This window comes from Neofelis nebulosa, chromosome 10 (genome assembly GCF_028018385.1).
Source record: "Neofelis nebulosa isolate mNeoNeb1 chromosome 10, mNeoNeb1.pri, whole genome shotgun sequence".
In the NCBI taxonomy this organism is placed as follows: domain Eukaryota; kingdom Metazoa; phylum Chordata; class Mammalia; order Carnivora; family Felidae; genus Neofelis; species Neofelis nebulosa.
This window is the reverse complement of record NC_080791.1, coordinates 3,889,105-3,908,638: the sequence shown is the minus strand read 5'-3', so window position 1 is coordinate 3,908,638 and position 19,534 is coordinate 3,889,105. Positions and strand designations below refer to the sequence as shown.

At 43.3% G+C, this 19,534-nt stretch overlaps 1 protein-coding gene and 1 long non-coding RNA gene across 3 annotated transcripts in view; one reads left to right on the top strand and one right to left on the bottom strand.

Annotated features, from left to right (window-relative positions):
- The window catches only part of KBTBD3 (kelch repeat and BTB domain containing 3), a 38,647-nt gene extending 30,671 nt beyond the window's left edge, over positions 1-7,976 (top strand). Inside the window, exon 3 of the mRNA XM_058686621.1 lies at positions 445-7,976. Within this exon, the coding sequence (XP_058542604.1) occupies positions 445-2,047 (1,603 nt within the window). The 3' untranslated portion in view covers positions 2,048-7,976. The remainder of the gene's footprint in view (positions 1-444) is intronic.
- LOC131486739 (uncharacterized) overlaps positions 1-19,534 on the bottom strand; it is a 44,070-nt gene that overhangs the window by 9,500 nt on the left and 15,036 nt on the right. The gene's annotated exons all lie outside the window — the stretch shown is intronic.

Genomic DNA, 19,534 nt, shown 5'->3' with positions numbered 1-19,534 from the left:
TTTTAAATATCTGTACTTATCAGCTGCAGAGCTGATACTAATTAACTCATAAAAAGAGAAATTCAGCCATCAGAGAGACCTTACCCTAATTTTATGAATGATATGTAATAGCATTGAAATTGGCTTACAAAATATGAATCTTTTTATATATAGCCTTCTTTGGAGTCAATGCTGTACCGCAGCTATAATGTATGTCTTCTGCAATGTGGTAGCTACGTGGTCCGTGGGTTTTAAAGATAAATGATATGGTGTGTGACTGTTGTAGGTATTCAAATAATTTATGAAGATGGTTTGAAAATATAGCGCATAACTATAAGCCTGCGACTTGTGAAACGTTCTGTCAACCTGAGGGTAAAGGACACGTCTTTAAGGAAACCTTGAAAAGTACCGCGGAATCACGTACTCCTGTTTTCCTTGTCTCCTGTGTTCTCTTTCTTTCTGCAGGGCCATGTTTGAAGTCAACATGAAAGAGCGAGACGGCGGGAGCGTCACCATCACTAATCTGCCCTCCAAAGCAGTAAAAGCGTTTCTTGACTATGCCTACACTGGGAAAACCAAGATAACGGATGATAACGTGGAAATGTTCTTCCAGTTGTCATCATTTCTTCAAGTTTCCTTCCTAGCCAAAGCTTGCAGTGACTTCTTAATAAAGAGTATTAACCTTGTCAATTGTTTACAGTTATTATCGCTGTCAGACAGCTACGGCTCTCCCCGCTTGTTTGACCACGCGCTGTACTTTGTACAGCACCACTTTTCCTTACTGTTTAAATCCAGTGATTTCCTAGAGATGAACTTTGGAGTACTGCAGAAATGTCTGGAATCCGATGAACTGAATGTCCCTGAAGAAGAGACTGTACTGAAAGTGGTCCTTAGCTGGACCAAACACAACTTAGAATCAAGGCAAAAGCATCTGCCTTATTTGATTAAAAAAGTTAGATTACATCAGTTATCCGAGGAGACCCTTCAAAACTGTCTGCTCAACGAAGAGTGTTTACTCAAAAGCACAAACTGTTTTGACATAATCATGGATGCTGTTAAGTGTGTGCAAGGTTCTGGTGGACTCTTCCCTGATGCTCGACCATCCACAACTGAAAAATACATATTTGTTCACAAAACTGAGGAAAACGGTGGAGACCAATATACCTTTTGCTACAATATAAACAGTGACTCGTGGAAAGTGCTGCCACAGTCACACCTGATTGACTTGCCAGGGTCTAGTCTGTCTAGTTACGGAGAGAAGATATTCCTGACGGGCGGCTGCAAGGGGCCGTGCTGTAGAACGGTTCGGCTTCATATCGCAGAGTCCTATCATGATGCGACTGACCAAACCTGGTGCTACTGTCCAGTGAAGAACGATTTCTTCCTGGTATCAGCTATGAAGACACCAAGAACCATGCATACATCAGTTCTGGCTCTCAACAGATTATTTGTCATAGGTGGAAAGACGAAAGGGTCTCAGGACATTAAAAGCCTCTTAGATGTCGAGTCTTACGACCCTCTTTCTAAGGAATGGATGTCTGTCAGCCCGTTACCCAGGGGCATATACTACCCTGAAGCGAGCACCTGCCAAAATGTCATTTATGTTCTTGGGTCAGAGGTAGAGATTACAGATGCCTTTAACCCGTCACTTGATTGCTTTTTCAAATACAACGTGACCACCGATCAGTGGTCTGAACTCGTAGCAGAGTTTGGGCAGTTTTTTCATGCGACACTAATCAAAGCTGTCCCAGTAAACTGCACACTGTACATATGTGACCTTTCCACCTATAAAGTTTATAGTTTTTGTCCAGATACTTGTGTCTGGAAGGGTGAAGGCTCTTTTGAATGTGCAGGCTTTAATGCAGGCGCAGTTGGAATTGAAGACAAAATTTATATCTTGGGTGGCGATTACGCCCCAGATGAGATCACAGATGAAGTACAAGTCTACCATAGTGGCAGATCTGAGTGGGAGGAAGTCTCACCCATGCCACGAGCCTTAACGGAATTTTACTGCCAGGTGATTCAGTTTAATAAATACAGAGACCCATGGTTTTCTAATCATTTCTGAAAGGCGTATGTGCTTAGACATCCTAAAACTATCCCAGTTCTAGAAGCCTACCATAAATCTGTTAAGCTTAATAGCTGGTAAAAAGGTCTTTACCTCTTAGTAAAATAAAATGTACCTTCTGCTAGAGAATTACTATGAATGTATAGCATATATGACTTAGCGGTTGCTGGAAACTTAAATACAAGATACATTTACCAAAAAATTATATCGAATATAATTTAATCCTGGAGAATCCAGAATACTTAGTATTTTCATATGTAAATAAGACTCATAGGCATCGATGTCTTCATTTTGAGAGTAATTTATCCGTGAAAGACTAGTAAGAACAAATCAGTGTTCACAGATTTGTACTATTTAGAGGGGAAAAAAATCTCTGTAGGTAGTGAAAGTGAATTGTTTGCACACTATATTATATGAAGTGAAAATTAAGTTAGAAAGAGGTGAGAAGCCTACCTTGTTACTACAGGTGTAAGAGTTACTGAATTCCCGTCCTTTCTGATCACTGCTTAGCTTCTTTTAAGCCCCTCTTCCTTTTTTCATCATCATTTTTTTTGGTCAGAAATTTTTCTAAAATGCAGTGTATTTCCCAGCCTTCTAAACTTGCGCTAAACATGGCTTGACATTTTTTACGATTCAACTCTTCATTAGGAGCATAATGTACCATGTTATAATGCCATAATGCCATAATGCCATTGGCAATTACTGGAATGCTTTTAAAATTGCTGGTTCTGGTAGTCCTCTGTGCTGGTTGGTTTCGATTTCTGGTGGCAGCATATCTTACTTATTTTCTGGCTGAAGCTCAGTAAATGAACATTCTTGATTTAATGATTACTTGTAAGTTACACCCGCTCTCAGTCTATCTTTACACGTAACCCACTGGGTGAAGTTTTGGGATTCTGGGATTGTAGTCCTAACAAACATTTTATGTATCCTTGCCACATTCCAGCATAATTGAGGACGTAGCAAATCTGATCCCTAGATAAGTGTATCATTTTGTTGCATTTCTTAAATTTGTAAATATCCAAATTTGATCTGTAGTAAGAAATTTCTGTGCTTCAGTTAGTACCGTATCAGTTTTCCTTGGTGATATATCCCAACTATAAAGCACCGTGTGGGTTTACTATTTTCATAAGATATTCATAGTGGATTATTTTCTAAATTTAAAAAACTCACTAGGTTTTTGTATTGATCGCATTCGCAACCCGTATCCGTTAAGATGTTTAATCACCTTTAACCCCAGTAAAGAAAGAGTAGCAATCATCCTTGCTCTCAGGTGTGACAAGTTTGCGTTGCAAAAGGAGTATGTTTCTTTCCTAAGTTTAAAAGATGTAACCATATTAGGTTTTCAAAGTGGAAATATACCTAAATGAAGGTCCTTTTATTATGCCATATAAATTTATTGTATAAGCTTCAAATGTTTTTTTCAGAATAGAACAGGATATTAGACTACATTTCCCTGCAATTCCAAAATCAGAGACTATCCCTAATCAGATGACAGTTGCCTGAGAAGCATTCTGTCAAATTGGTGGTCTTCCTTCCTACCTAAGTTGGCTCTGCCGTGTGTGTGTGTGTGTGTGTGTGTGTGTGTGTGTGTGTGTGTGTGTGTAAGAAAAACAGAAAATTCAATGACCAGTTTTGTGTGGTCTATTTGTGGCTTTGGAAACCAATTATTTAAGAAAGACCATACCACAGTGGATGACCTATACGTGGATTGACTGAACTGCTGATTTAAGCATATATAAATAATCAAAGTATGTTTAAAATAAATAATTGTTTTCATTATTGACTCTAGGAAATGTTCATCCTTTCCAGAAAGGAAAAACTAAAGGGAAATAGAATCCCTTGCTGATCTTGTTTCATTATTCTGTCATCCTGATGTCCACCAATCTTCTCATTGGCCATTGATGTATGGTAATGTTTCTAGAAATATCCTTGTTGTCAGGCCTAGCTCCCTCTGCATTTAATATACTCCCTAACACACAGGCTTTCTGCCTTTTTTCTACAATTGCTGCAGTTTACTTGCTAATCATTTTCTTCTTATTGCCATCCCTTTACACCAGGGAAAAGTACTCTGTCTAGTCACAAAACCCCAGACTCTTCCTTTATTTCCTGTTCTTGATCCTTGGTGCTGTCGCGGTCTGTGCTGGGCTTGGCTCCACTAGTCACTGATCTTGTTCACTCTAATTTTGCGTCTTCTGTAGAGACAGCGCTTTCATTTGATCTATCTGCCGTACTGAGAAATGGTTCTCTGTGTTCCAAATCCTCAAGGAACCCAACCACAGGCACGGCACACCCGGTCAATGACCGGCCTGGTCACACCTTCTGACCCTGCCAATCCCTGGCTTCACTGTCCGAGAACCATGTCTGTCATTCTGGCCTCACCCTCCGTTCCGGACCTCTGACAGGCAAGTCTCAGTGATCTCTCAAGTTCATTCTCAGTACCCCCAGAAAGAGCTGTTTTTCCTGTCTGTAAGCTTAGGTGAGAGGAAATAACATCCCTTTATCTATGGCCTCTTCCCTGAGTCCCTTTTTCTTCTTTAAAGTCTGCTGTCCTTTCATTATCATCCTTCAGCCAGTGTTGCATTGTAAGAGACAAAGTAATTGTGCTCATTATCCAAATTGCTTTCATTCTTGTGGAAAAATTCTGTTAAACATTTCTAAATCCTTTATCATTTGGTTTGCTCCACTACACTTGGATTATGCATGCAAAAAAAAATATCTAATATTGTAACCTCTTCTACAACTGAAGGTAGTTATATGGCATTATTATATATAAAAAATTAAATTCAGCATTTATATGAGATCATTTCAAAGTCAATGGACACTTGTGATCTGCAAACTTGATTTAAAATGTGGAGCACCTTTTGTTCACCTGTTGCCTGTGAGACTGTGAAGTATGAAGAATACTTGCATAATCACAAGTAACTCCATTCCCGTAACAGCTCTGGTTCTGGGTGGGAAAGAGGACTCTATCACAGCTGTATTCACTACATGCTACCCTTGAGGGCTAGAAACTTATTTGAGAGTGACCACATCCTGCAACACGATTCTGTTTTTCCCAGATACCAAGAGCAGTTGAGAATGTGTGGAGTGTACCTAACTCAAGGTGTATGGTCAAAAAATCCAAGTATGGAGAAAAGCATCTATTTACAGTGTGAGATTTGGAAGCAATAAATGCAATGATTAAATATACTGCTGAACATGTAGTGTTACTTTTAAGTCCTCATTTTCAGTGTGATCGAATCCAGTATTTGGAAACTCTTTTATATTTAGAATTGAAACTAAGACCGTCTTCCAGTGGGCAGCTCTGGAGGGCACTGAAGAAACAAAAAGTGTCGAATTTACAGGGAAGCAGGTTTCCATCCAACGTAAGAAGCAACTTTACTCCACAAAGCCATATTTACACGAAGACTAGTGGAACATGGCATGTGGCACAAGGTCAGCCCAATTAACTCCTATACAGGAGTGCACAACCAAAGATTTCTACGCTCTATTTACACATTTTGGCTCAACAGTTTTCTGACCTAGGACCCATGACTTCCTCCTCCAATTTATTTAGCATCTGGGCATTCTAAGTAACTTGATTCCACTGGTCCTGCGTACTCAGTTTCTACAGGACTTGAGTTTTAAACTGCATCATTTCAGGAGCATTCTTGTTGGAGGGAATTTGCTCTTTGTTCCTTTTTTTTAATTACTCAGGAAAAAGTCTGTAAACGGTGCTGACATTTACAGTGCACTGGTAATAGGGATTTTTCCTTCCGCCTACCAATGGTGCACATTTGTTTCACAGAGAATAGAAACTGAAAGATCAGTACCTAAAATTTTCTCCTGAATTTGTGATTTTGCTGCACATGTTGCTATATAGTTAAATGTACTGATTCTAGTTAAAGATTATGTGATTTAAAAAGTTTCTTTATATCTTAAAAACCTACATGTGTTTGTAAGTCAGTTCTATTTGATGGCACTATGATGCTTCATCAGATTTAATATCTGAATAGGGAATATGCTCACGGGATGATACTCTTACACACTTAGCAAAAGATAACTCTTCTAACTCCTAGACTCCTATTCAAACTTGAAAGTCACCTTGGAATCTGATACAGCTTCTGGCCTGGTAGAGAAGCCCCCCTAAATTCCAAAGCACCCTGACGATTTTCTTTTCCAATTTCTAGTTCAGTTCTTTCAGGAAGAAAGAGCTCAATGCCTTCATGTTTGAAAAGTTCTGTTAGAAAGTTCTCTTTGATATTCAAAATGCTGTTGCCTCCCCGTACTAACTTCCAGCCCTTGGTCCTAGGGAGCTGTCTCCACAAGTATTTCAAATAGTAGTGGGTCTCCCCTTCCTCTAAAATCAAGGCCTCATTTTCCTTCTTGTTCAAATGCTTATTAACACCTTAAAACCTGCCACAATGGCCGGGGTTACAAGCCTTTTTTGTGTACAGTTGCCTCAGAAAATCTATTGGCAGCTCTCGCCTTGTTGGTGGGTTGAGCCTGACCAGCATTGCCGAATCTCTTGATAATTCTGGCATTATTTATTCCCTTAACCAGCTCTCTAGTTCTTAAACATCTAAATATGAGCTGGAGGCTTGCTGGGTCTCTCTTCTTTTACCCCCACCCCTAACCCATCAACATTATCACAAACACAAATTTTCTACGAAAGGAATTCTAAAGCCAAATTTTAACAAGTCTTTCAATCATTTGTCAGTAGATAGGGTCTTCAGACTCTCAAAGACACTTCTGATAAAGACCTTAAAAAGTATGGAAAAATTAGAAATCAGAGCAGTCACATCCTTGGTGGTTACTGGGAAGACCATTGGCTCACAAAGTAATAAGGAGCAGCCTATGGTAAGAGTCTGGCGCTTCACCGATGCTGTTGGCCCAACTGGATAGAGCGCATGGTACTTCCATGAGACGATGCCATTGTTCGATAATGCTATGTATGAATCAGGTAGCATGATTCATCCCATTCACCTTGACAACATTCCCTGCCATAGCTGTCCAGCGGCTCAACAAATTATACTGTGGGTTCCAAGGGTAACAAGGTTGCCGGGATAACTCAAGAGTACAGTTCTCGGAGTATCACGCTGTGGCGTAAGTATTTCTTTACATGCCTGTCTTCCTCATTTAGTTGGAAGTTCTTAGGAATAGGGACATATATTCGTCATTTCTGGACCTGGCAATTAGCACAGTATCTGCATATAAGTAAGACATCCAGTAAATGGACATTCTGTTGAGTCAATATATGAAGCAAAATACATTTGCTACAATTGTTACTGAGTGGGTCCCTTATAACTGTACATTTTGTAACTTATTTTCATGTACAAAGAAAATTATTTTAGGATTTTACATGATCACGTTGTACTTTAGTTATTTATTAATGTATATGTTAATTCTTTTTGTAATATTTGATATCTTTCTCATGTTCAAAGTCTGAAAAAATTGGGTTAGATAATTTCTACCACGGCAGTTTTTGTTGGTATTTAGAAAAGTAAGAATGAAGGCCTTGTGGAGAGTCAGACTGCGTTACACAGCGCCCTGCCCAGCTACGGAGAACATGTACAGTTGCATAATACGTGGGTAGTTGGTTCTTGAAAGTAAAATTATAGATTCAAAGTCATTTTTCCACATAATTTTTTAGTGCATAGGGATTACTTGTTCTCAGTGAATTTTAATTATAATGTCTAATTCTGTGTTTCCTTTCAAAGGTAATAATAGATAAGACAGTGACTGCAAATTTCCTTAGGAGACCTGCAACCCTCTGTGTCCCCCGTTAAAGCATAACAGTTTCAGAGACCTTCCCCCTTGGGGAGGTAGTGCTCCAAGCTACCGGAATACCGGACTGGCACACACAAGTAATTTTCTTCCTTTGCCTTGTAGTGGAATGTGGGCTTTGCTGTATGCTATGTGAAATAAAATCAGAAGTTTTGCTTCAGGTCCATGTGAACCGTGTTAACATGCAGTAACCCATTTCAAGTCTACAAAATCATTATTAATTTATTAAAATGTATCTCAGAAAAGAACGCATTCTGTGTGTAGTTATTGTTCCTGGAAATAAAAGCAGTAGATAAAGGTGGATGCTAAGGTTCTCATCTTCTTGCCACCCCCGGCCCTGATGGCCCCAAGTGGCCCTGATGAGTGTCAGGAGTACAGAGTGTGGCGGTGGAAGTTTGGGGGACTGGGGTGGGAAGGGGCATGTGAGAAGGGGCCTCTGTAGCTGGGAGAACATGACCCGCCTGTTCCTCAAGGAGGACACCCCAGTCTACAACACCCGAATACAGCCTGTGACCTCGGATGCGTCACAGGCTGCTGAGAGACGTGCGGGCCCTAAGTGAGCTAAGAGAGAACAGACCAGAGGTCCACAAGCCACAAATGACAACAGCAGAAGCTGCATGTACAGGACCAAGTACGTGGCCACCCCTGCTTCACTGGACACGAGGACACAGCTTCCCAGAGCAGGCCTCCTCAGCCCAAATGCTTGGGGGAAGCTAGTGAAGGGGTCCAAAGCCCGAGAGACCACATGGTACCCTGAAAAGACACGTTAAATGTTCACACTGGACAGATCGCTCACTTCCAATCCCGGTAATCTTTCTTCATTCTGCACAGGGCCATTTCCCATCATCTCTCTGGCTTCTGTTTCCTGTGTGGTGGTCTATGGTTTACTAATGACCTCGGCTCCCGGGCCCCTCTTCTGGCCTACTATCCAGGTGGAAGCAGAGTTCCCCCTTGGAAACCCAACCCTTGAAAAGCCAGTGCTGTCCCTGTCCCACAGGACTACATAAGGCCAGCCGCAGGCTGAACTTCCGAGGCCCTGTGGCGCCCTCTGCCTAACCCTGGGTCCAGACTTCCTGCTCCAGACATTTTCTCCTTGCCTCCAATTCCCCATGTGCCTCCCGCTTCCGCAGTTTACTCTGCCCTCAAATCCGGATTCATCCCCTCCTCTTTAATCCCCCTAGACACAAAATTTAAAGTTTATTGAGAACACAAAGGTGTCCTAGGGACTTGGCCCGTTGCTAGGTGTTGAGTTTGCTGCCCTCCAATTGGAGGTCTCCCCTCTTGGTCAACATTTTAACACTCAAAGGGCCCCCAGGGACACTTTGCTCTTAAGTCATGGAACAGAATAGGTAACAGTCTCAGTGTGATGTACCGATATTTGAAGCTCTTTCCCTACATTCTGAGCCTGCTTCAATTTGCCCTTTCCCCCTCCCCACGTGGGAGAAAAAAAACGAGAAAAGCCCCTCAATGACAGAATTTAATCTCCATACTTACAAAAAATAAACTGCACGGAACATTTAAACTAGCAGTTTGTCCCCTTTCCAATCACCAAGGGTCACTTAATGCTGTGCTGCAGGCTCTCATGCACTTACAATAATTGATGCAGAATATGTTCCATCAAAATCTACTCATAGCAATTTAGCCAATGCACTGATTTTAATTGACTTGTACATACATTTTGCAAAAAAAAAAAAAAAAAAAAAAGAAGTAATCCTAAAAAATAATAGGACTATAGAGTCAAAATAATGTTTATAAAGTGCTTTGAAGTTTTTGAAACTATAAAATACTGAATTTTTAGGCAATGTGGCACTAAACCAATCTACTTAATGAAGCTTAATGAATTAAAACTACAGGCAATATTTTTAAATGCTTGTAAAAAAACCAATTTTCCAGGATAAAATTTGTTGTACTTATTAAATTTTACGATTTTAAAGACTTCTATAACGCTTGACGAAACCACAGCCAAAATAGCGAACTTAATAATATTCATGAAAAAACTTAAGAAATCTGTGGGAGCCATCTTAAAATAGAATTTAGGCATTAATATTAAACAGATCATCCTAGTATTTATAGTGTTCGATTCCACTGCACCTGATAAATATTTTTGCATTTCCTCCAAGTTCAGGGCTCGTACAGCCTGATTTTGCTGTAGCATTAATTAGTGAATCTTCCATGGGAAGCTAATTACCCTTCCCTAACCCTGACCAAAATGCATGCTGTAAAATGAGTTAAATTTTTTAATCAAGAAAAGGCTTTCCCTGTGGGATTTTCAGATTTAAAAATCCAATTAGCCTTAATGTTTTCCTTTTAGAGATTAACCACCCTTTTATGTTATGAAACATTAATTGGAATTCAAACTACTTATAGTTCTTTTTAAACAACCTTTTAACAAATCAGTAAATTTTTTCCTTCTTTTACAAATAGTATTTACCTTGTACCTATTCCTGAAGGAATAAAATGTTACCATAGTATTTTTCCATCTAACTACAGTTTGTTTCTCTTAGAAGCACAAGATTACAAACTAATGTGCATTCTTATTCCCAGGAATTTTTACAAGGAAATTTATTCAATAGTTTAAAGTATCTAACTTTCTTCCATGGATACGAGAAATATTGGAGCTCTCACCAATAATGACAGTGTCAGGCAGTGTTCTTCAAACTTGCTTCCAAAAATGTATCATCTAGGGTGCCAGTTAAAGATAATAGAATTCGGGACCTCACTCTTGGATATCCTGGTTTAGTTAAGTTCTAGATTCGGGTCCTTGGAATTCATGTTTTCAGTAAGAACTGCGAATAATTCTTATCAGTGAGCAAGTCAGGAAACATACTGGGGTAGAGGTGGAGAAGCCAGTTCTCAGTTCTACTACAGAGAGTGTTTTAAAAGCTGCACAAGCTTGGGATGCCCGAGTGGCTCAGTTGGTTAAGGGTCTGACTCTTGACTTCGACTCAGGTCATGATCTCTTGGTCATGATCTCCAGGTCGTGAGACTGAGCCCCGCATCCAGGCCTGTGTCAGGCTCCGCGCTGAGGGTGGAGCCTGCTTAAGATTCATTCTCTCTCTCTCTCTCTCTCTCTCCCTCTCCCTCTCCCCTTCTCTCCCCCGCTGCCCCCCTCCCTCACTTATGCTGTCTCTAAAATTAAATAAATAAATAAATAAATAAATAAATAAATAAATAAATAAGTAAAAGCTGCTTAAGCTTGACAAAGTTACTTAAACATTCTGTGCCCGTTTCTTCGTCTGTAAAACTAGGATACCAGTACCTCCCACAAAATGTTGTTGCGATAATTACCTAAAACAATGCCTGTGACATGATTGACACAGTGCTTGCGAATGGGAAATGTTCAATAAACGTCTGGTCTCTTCCCTTTTTTTCTTGCTTGATTTCAGCAGAACACATTCCCCTAACTGTTCACTGTGGTACTGCACTCTGACATTCTACAATTAGAGATAAAATCTTAAATCTGAAAAGTACCACTTACATCGGCACAAGGAATGGATGGGATGACACACAGTTTACCTTTGACTTGGCCCTAAATATTCCCTCTTGGTTCAACCATGAGTTTCTCATTGACTGACTGATGCACCCAACAGGCACTTCCTGTGCTGCCTCTGTGCATCACCAGTCATCACCCTATTGGGCTTGGGGGGGGGGGGGGGGGGTGATAAAGAGCCAGAAAGTCACGTGTGTTCCCTGTTCTCCTTGAACTCACTGAGCGTCCTCCTACTACTACCAATTTTTCCAGATTTGATTTTTGGCCCCATTTTCGTTTTTCTCTCTCCTCTTCTCCCTTCTCTCTCCCTCCCTCTGTCGTGAGCCTTAGTGAGTTCCTTGGCTTCCATATTGCCCTGCGCACATGAGAATTCCCTTTTGCTCCTGGACCCAGCGCAGTCAAGTTCAGCCCTGGCTCCTGCAGCTGAGGCCAGACGGAGGATGAAGCCCACTCCCCTGCACATGCATGAGCAGAGAGCCAGACAGCCCAGATCACAGAGCCCTAGGAGGGTCATCAAATGGGTGAGGGCTCCCAGCAGTCCACAAGGGATCTCAAATCTAATATTTTATTTGCACAAAATGCAACATAGAAAAATGTGTAAATCTTTGGACAAACATAATTCAAAATTTTCTCAATACTCTCCTACCCTGGGATATGCATCCAGCCCTCTCTAACGTGTCACAGATCATGCTCAGTACAACTTTAATATGTTTTCACCATTTCTCATCTGTCCCCCAAGTATGCATCTTCACCAAAATAACAGAAACCGTGCAGAGGTCAGCGATGGGCATCTGGAAATACAGCACGAGCACAGCCCGTCAGGAAAAATTCCACTCAGGTACGATGATGCCTCTCATTAACAATTTATGAGCCCTCCTTGACCCCACAACTGTAATTAAAGCAGCATCGAGGCAGTAAAGAAAACCAGAGGTGAGGGGTATCAACTCCACCTGATGAGGACACCGGGGTCTACACATGTAGAGCCAGCACCTCAGTGGGCAGGAAGGGCCGAGGGCTCAGCACCAGGGATTCTCCGGGGGGGGAGTCTGACCAGTGGCCGTGCAAACCATCCTTCCTCATCCTGCCTTCTTGGCCATCCCTCTGGCCCTAAGGGGGTACACGGGAACATACAGCCAGGGGTTATGACACCTACGTCTTTGAAGGAAAGGAGACTATCCTGTGGGGAGCAGGAGGAAGCTGGAGTCACATGTTCTGTTGGGTCCAGAGAAGAGACCCTCATATCCAAGCCGGAGCGGGGTGGGGAGGGTGGGGGGGCACAATCCTTGTTCTACCTCGTTTCCCAACGGTTCCACAGGGACCTTGTGGAGCAGGAAGAGCGTGATGCTTACTTAATGAAAATGGCTTCTTCTTGCCCCTTCTCCTTGGAGCACCTTCCTTCCTTCAGCTGGGGCCTAGGGGCCCAGAACGCTGCTGCACAACAAAACTTCAGGATTTGATGGAAACATACACGGCATGAAGGGGTCACCTCGAACATGCCCCCTCAGCAGTGCCACTGTGTTTGCAGCAATCACCTGTGGCCACATAACAGGCTACCTCCAATTTCAAGCCTCAACACCACCTCACGGCCCCCGACTCTGTGAGCCGGGGACGTGGGCTCAACACCACCTCACGGCCCCCGACTCTGTGGGCCGGGGACGTGGGCTCAACACCACCTCACGGCCCCCGACTCTGTGGGCCGGGGACGTGGGCTCAACACCACCTCACGGCCCCCGACTCTGTGGGCCGGGGACGTGGGCTCAACACCACCTCACGGCCCCCGACTCTGTGGGCCGGGGACGTGGGCTCAACACCACCTCACGGCCCCCGACTCTGTGGGCCGGGGACGTGGGCTCAACACCACCTCATGGCCCCTGACTCTGTGGGCCGGGGGTGCAGGCCGCATTCATCAGGGTCATCTGTGCTCCCCACAGTGTTGGGCGGAGATGCCCCCCGGGGGCTTCAGCGCCCACACAGCTGGTGCCTGGGGCCTGCAGCAGAGGACATGTCCGTCCTCTCTCACGTGGCTTCTGTCCTCTGGTGCCACGCTGTCCACTGCAGTGAGCGCTTCCCTTGTGTAACTATTTACACTGAAAACAATACCGATCCAAACTTGTAGCAATTTTAATTACACACTCAACTTCTTAGTCACAATTCCACGTCCAGCGCTCGGCAGTCCCATGTGGCTACCACAGCTGACAGCATTTCTGCTGGAAGGAACTGCTCGCAGGCCCTTCTCCCCAGCAAGACAGCCTGCACTCCCCCCAGGCTCCTGCTCCTCCCTGAGTGAAAGGAGAGTGACCTGGCCTCGGACGTCCCTCATGTCAGTCTGAGTTCTGCTTGGTCAAGGCAGTTCACAAAACCATAGATTTGAGGGGTGGGACATGAACTCTTTATAAAGCAAATAGCAAAGAAAAGCCAGAACGGGTGCAGAAGCAGAGAGAGCATTTTCTGGGTGCCATTTTCAACAGCCTGCCACCCCAACAAATTCAACTGTGAGTTCTCGTCAGGAAGAAAGTCCTTGCCCATGAGGATGTGGCCTCCTGCCAGACTCCTCTCTCTTGGCAGCCACATTCCCTCAAATCTCTGCCCCTGTATCCTCCTTCTCTCACCCTCGCAAGGTAGAGACTGCTTAAATCCCACTGTCAGACCTGATGATCACTCCCATGCTTGCGTGCCCCAATCCTTTGTCCCTGTCTTGCTCCTCCGCACTTTGCAACATCAACACCAATCAAAAGTGATCTGACAACAACATCTCTAAATTCCCACCACTGACCACGTCCACCCACCTAGCAGCAGCGTTACCTCCAGAGTCTTCCTTCCTCTTTCTAACAGTATAGGAGCTCCCCTTATCTACGCCGCGGGATACATTCCAAGACCCCCAGGGGAGGCCTGAACTACAGACAGTGCTGAACCGATGGACATTATTTTCTCCTCAACATACACGACTATGCTGAAGGTAACTTTATAAACCAGGCAGAGTAAGAGATTAATAAGAGTAATAATAAAAGAGAACAGTTATAACAATAGATAGTAATAAAAGTTATGGGAATGTGGTCTCTATCTCTCTCAGAACACCTTATACTGTACTCCCCCTTCTTCCTGTAGTGATGTGAGGTGATGAAATGCCTGCCTGATGAGGCAAATGACCAGGCACCGAGGAAGCGTTGGGCTCCTAATGAAGCCTTCTGACAGGAGGAAGCCTTCTCATCAGGAGGAGCATCTTCTGCTTCTGGACAGCGGCTGACCAATGGTCATGGAAACTGCAGACGAGGGGGCCTACGGGAGATGCAGCGTTCTTGGTCCCCTCCCCTCCTGTGAGACCACACCCCCCTCTCACCCAGGCGATCCTTCCTCCTTCCATGTCCCCATGTCTGTGGATCATTCCTGCCAGCACACAAACAAGGTGGCGCCACGTACCTTTCAGCGACTGCCCTGTTTCTCTGGATGCATCCATTTTTTATCTTTCTTCTCTCAGGCTTTTGCCAATTATTCCCCCAAAACAGCTTTTGTCAAGACCACCAGCAGCCTCTGGATACTCATCTCACTTGACCTATAGGCACCTTTTTACCCAGTTCTTCACTCACTTCTCCCTAATATAGCTTCCTCATGGGGCTTTCCCTCTGCCTCACCCCAGCTCAGTCTGCTATGCTTGCTCTTTTCTCTGATCTTGTGAGGTGACAGTGCCCCGGGGACCAGCTCCTAAGACTTCTTACTTTCTCCCTCCAAGCTAACTCCCTGGGTGATCTCATCCAATGTCAATACCATCCGTTTGCTGATGGCTTCCAAACAAATAGATCTAATCCATGCCTCCTCCAAAGTTCATATACGAAACTTCCTGCGTATTTTCTTCTTGTGTATTAAATGTCCAAAGCTAAGCTCCTACTATACTTTCTTATATCCCAGACACTTGATGATAGCATCTTTATCCTTCCATTTTCTCAGGCCAAAGGTTTTGCACACATCCTCAACTCCTCTTATGTCCCATCCACCAGGAATTCCTGTAGGCTCTCCCTTCAGAAGATAATCAGAATCACCACCTCCTTTGCCTCCACCTGGGCCACCATCATCTATGATGTGGATTATCAGAACACCGTCTTGACCAGTCTCTCTGCTTCCACTCCTACACCCCTAAAGTCTGTTCTTAACACAATGGCCAGCATGATACTATTAAGATCTACACAAAACCTTCATTCTTCTACCCAAAAACCTTCCAATGACTCCCAATTTCTCTAAGGAAACCAAAGTCCACGCAGTGGACCCATTCCCTCTTATCTCTCTGACCTCCTCTCTTACTAGTCTCCCCTCCACTTATCCAGCACAGGTGGTTCTTCCTCGGGACATTTACACAGCAGTTTCCTTTGCTGGAAGGCTCTTCCCTCAGCTCACCCCGTCCCCCTTCAAAGCTCTGTGCAAATGTCACCTTCTGAGTGATGCCTCACCTAATACTCTACTTAAACCTGCAATCATTCCCCCTTCCTCCAGGGCCTCCTACCCCTGACACTCTGCTCTTCCTGTATCCCATGGCACGGCTCATCTTCTAATACACATATAGTTCTATTTCAGGACTTCTGCCGAAGTCCCACTAAGGCAGGGATCTTTGTCTATTTTCTTTCACTGCTTTATTTCAAGTACCTACTACTGGCTATATAATACGTGCCTAATAAATATTTTTGTCGAGGGGCACCTGGCTGACTAGGTCAATGGAGCACACAACTCTTAAGCTCAGGGTCATGAGTTCAAGCCCCATATTGGGTGTAGAGCTTACTCAAAAAAAAAAAAAAAAAAAAAAAAACTGTTGAATAACTAAATGAGGTACTTGAACCGTGCATATTTTATCTGTACCAGTACCAGAACCAATGCCAAAATAAATTTAAATACGTCATAGAGCAGTTTGATAACCAACACTAACTACCCCAGGTGATGAAATAAAAAATGACAACAAAGATAAATCCTATCTTTTCTACAACCAGTTCCAGGTCAAATTGTCAAGACAGGTTAATTACCCTTTTCCTTTTCCTCTCTGCTGGCCTTCCTTATTTTTCTTGCCTATATCCCATTTCTAAAGAAATCTGCTACTTAAATTCCTGTTAATGCATTAACCCATAATGGGCCAAATGAGTTACTTCATCAGGAAAATGCCTATAACAAAAATTTTATTTTCAAAACTCATAATCGTTTTAAACCAGAGTTTGTATTATACTTTCACTTGTCCTATGTTTGTGAACATTTGAGAGGTTTAAAAATCAGTTTTGCATTGTGAAGTTACTGAATGAGTCTTTCCTCCTTGCCCTCTAATTCCCTCCAGAAGGAATTTGGTGTGTCGAGCGAGACTGTCACGAAGCTATTCAGCATCTTAGTGACTGTCCGCCTCTGAGAAATGGGGTAACAGCCGTGACCTCACCATAAGACCACTGTGAGAGCTGTGTCAGCACGTGCAGAATCCTTGCAACAGTGCCAGGCCATCATGGTACCATGTGAGCCTTAGCTTTTATTACTGAAACTCTAATTTTGAAATGTAAGTCATATATTTATTCTCAAATATACTTTGATGGCTTGTTAACTTAGAGGGCAGATTCAAAGATAAGGAGATGGGAATGAGAATGAAGTAACACAATTTTTCAATAGTAGCTCAGTGAGCTAATAAGTTATATACTTACTATTAAAGAAGTTAATATATTTGTATTACACCTAATGTTTATTTCATTCTAAACCTACCGAGGGCAAGAACTGCTCTAATTAAAAACAGAGTGGCCCCAAGTTCCAAACAGAGCACAGTCCGACTCCGGGATATGCAGTCAACATTTAATGGTAACACTTCAGCATTTCTCAAAAAGGGTATTCAGTGTTTGTTCTCGTATCTTTTGGCAAAGCAAACTGCCTATTTGACCATCATGTCTTTCAGTAGTTGAGGCTGCATATACAAATGGTATTTGCAAGGTGAAATCTATTTAAAGCCAAGGACTCATTTAGCCTTTCCTCTGAACATTTTATCCCTTGACTAAATGCATTCATCAAAAACAGCATAGATTTGTAGCTCTGCTATTTCATAGCTTAATGGATTTCTGTTTGATTACTGTATTGATTTAATTTTTTAAAGATGCAAATATGCGTGGCCTACTTGCTGAAATGTTTTTTCTCAAATGGAAAAAATTCAGAGCGCTGTCTTCTTTCTTTCCCTTTTTTTGTCCTTGTTCCTTTTTCACCATGTTAGAAAGGCAAATCAAAGAAACATCTGATACCTAGGCTGAGCAGGCACAGCCACGTGACACTCTCGAGGCAAGCCGAGCCCCCGGTGTGACCTCTGACTTGAGACAGAAGGTGACTTCGCAGAGACTAGCAGGCGCTGGACAAGAAAGTGACACATAGAAGGTCATCTGCGAGTCACCTGGAGTCTTGAGATGCGCCATCTCTGGGCTGCGGGAGAGAGGTTGTGCCCACTGGAAGGAAAGTCCATCATAAGGAAGGGCAAGTCATTAGGGGTCCTGTTCACAAGAGCTACAGACTCTGGAGCCATCCAAAAAGAGACACCAGAATTAAGAGTGTGCACAAAGTGTGGTGTGTGGTGTGCTTGCCGGCCGGGGACCAGCAATGGCCGTCCTGGCCTCTGGGAGCTCTTCTGGCACCTGACCGACTGTGGGCAGGCGTGAAGTGAACTGGGGCAGGACAGTGTCCACCAGCCAAACTCAAGGAAAGCTGATCTAGACAAAGGGGACCATGAGAAACGTTACAACAGAGGCTGCCCTTCACCTGGATGGCTCAGTCGTAAGAGTGTCGGGCTCGACTTTGGCTCAGGTTATGGTCTCACGGTTTGTGGGTTCAAGCCCCAAGTTGAGCTCTGCGCTGACAGCAAAGGCTCTGTTGGGATCCGCTCTCTCTCCCTGTCTGTCTGCCCCTCCCCTGTTTGCATCCACACTCATGCGCTCACTCGCTCTCTCTCAAAATAAATAACCAAACTTTAAAAAAAATGCAGGCTGCCCTTTTCAGGAGCCTCCAGTCAAGAAAGGCTTGGGCTCTGAGCCATCAGAAGCAGTAACAAGCAGTGGCAATAAGACTGGTGACAGCGGTTACTGAAGGACAAGGGTGAAGTTAGTGGCGAAAGCAGCAAAATGGCCAGCCGGGGGTTCCAACAGAGATGTCGAAGCAACAAATCCCAATGAGAGCCGTGAAACACGGAGCCTCACGACAGGTACCTTACGTCCACCTCTCGGTGACCTTCATAACCACACAGTCACCACATTCGCCGTCTAGGAGTGAAGAGACGAGCAGTGTGAGGCAGAGATGGTCGCACATGTTGCCTCAAGACATAAAACCAGGAAGATGACCCCACGGCAGAGGCTACAACCATCTCCTTGGAACCACACTGCCTCTCTCTGCACATTTTTACTAACCAGATTATCAAACTGACCAGAACACCCAATTCCAGGAAACCACGTTTGCTCAATGTTTTCTATCGTATTAATGGAACATATCTACCTGTGGTTCAACATTACATTCAAGGTTATCATCTATGAGAATTATTATTGAAAAGGGAGCCCTTCCTTCATTAACTGGAATGTCTCAAAGCCTGAGATGGATTGAAATACATTATTGATCAATTCTGCAGATGAAGAGCCTCCTAGCTGACATGACAGTAAATTAAAAATATGCTTGCTCCAGAGAGATAAAAACAGCCAATACAACTTTACTGCTGTTTTGATTTCTCCTTTGCTTTTCTATTATTTAGAGAAGCACAATTGATTTTTATTTCCTGTTTCAAATTACCTTGGTCAAGAAACAATGAGCCATAGGATCCCTTTAGGGGTTTGTGATTTGTTCACATGATTGGAAAATAATTTTGCTGATTTAGAAAATGTAGGGATGCTTTCTAATCATATGAGGCCGAGATATAAAATATATTTGGAAGGAAAAATACTACTAATTGCTTGTAAGATTGTTATTAAAATAACATAATAGGGTAATTTCTATGTTTCATAAAAGATATTCCACCTAAATTGAAAGCTACCAGGAAAGACTGTGGAAGGGATACATGAGCTGATCTCCAAGCTCTGTGCTCATGACTGGAAAGAGCCAGCATGAGGTCACGGAAGTGCACACACACGGGCACACAAAGACCAGTGTTACGGACATGGAGGCGTGTTTCACAGCACAGCCACATTTTGTCTGTGCAACACTCTCACCTCCCCGTCCTCTCTGAAAGTCACGGCAAGTACGTGAGGGGGTGGGCAAGG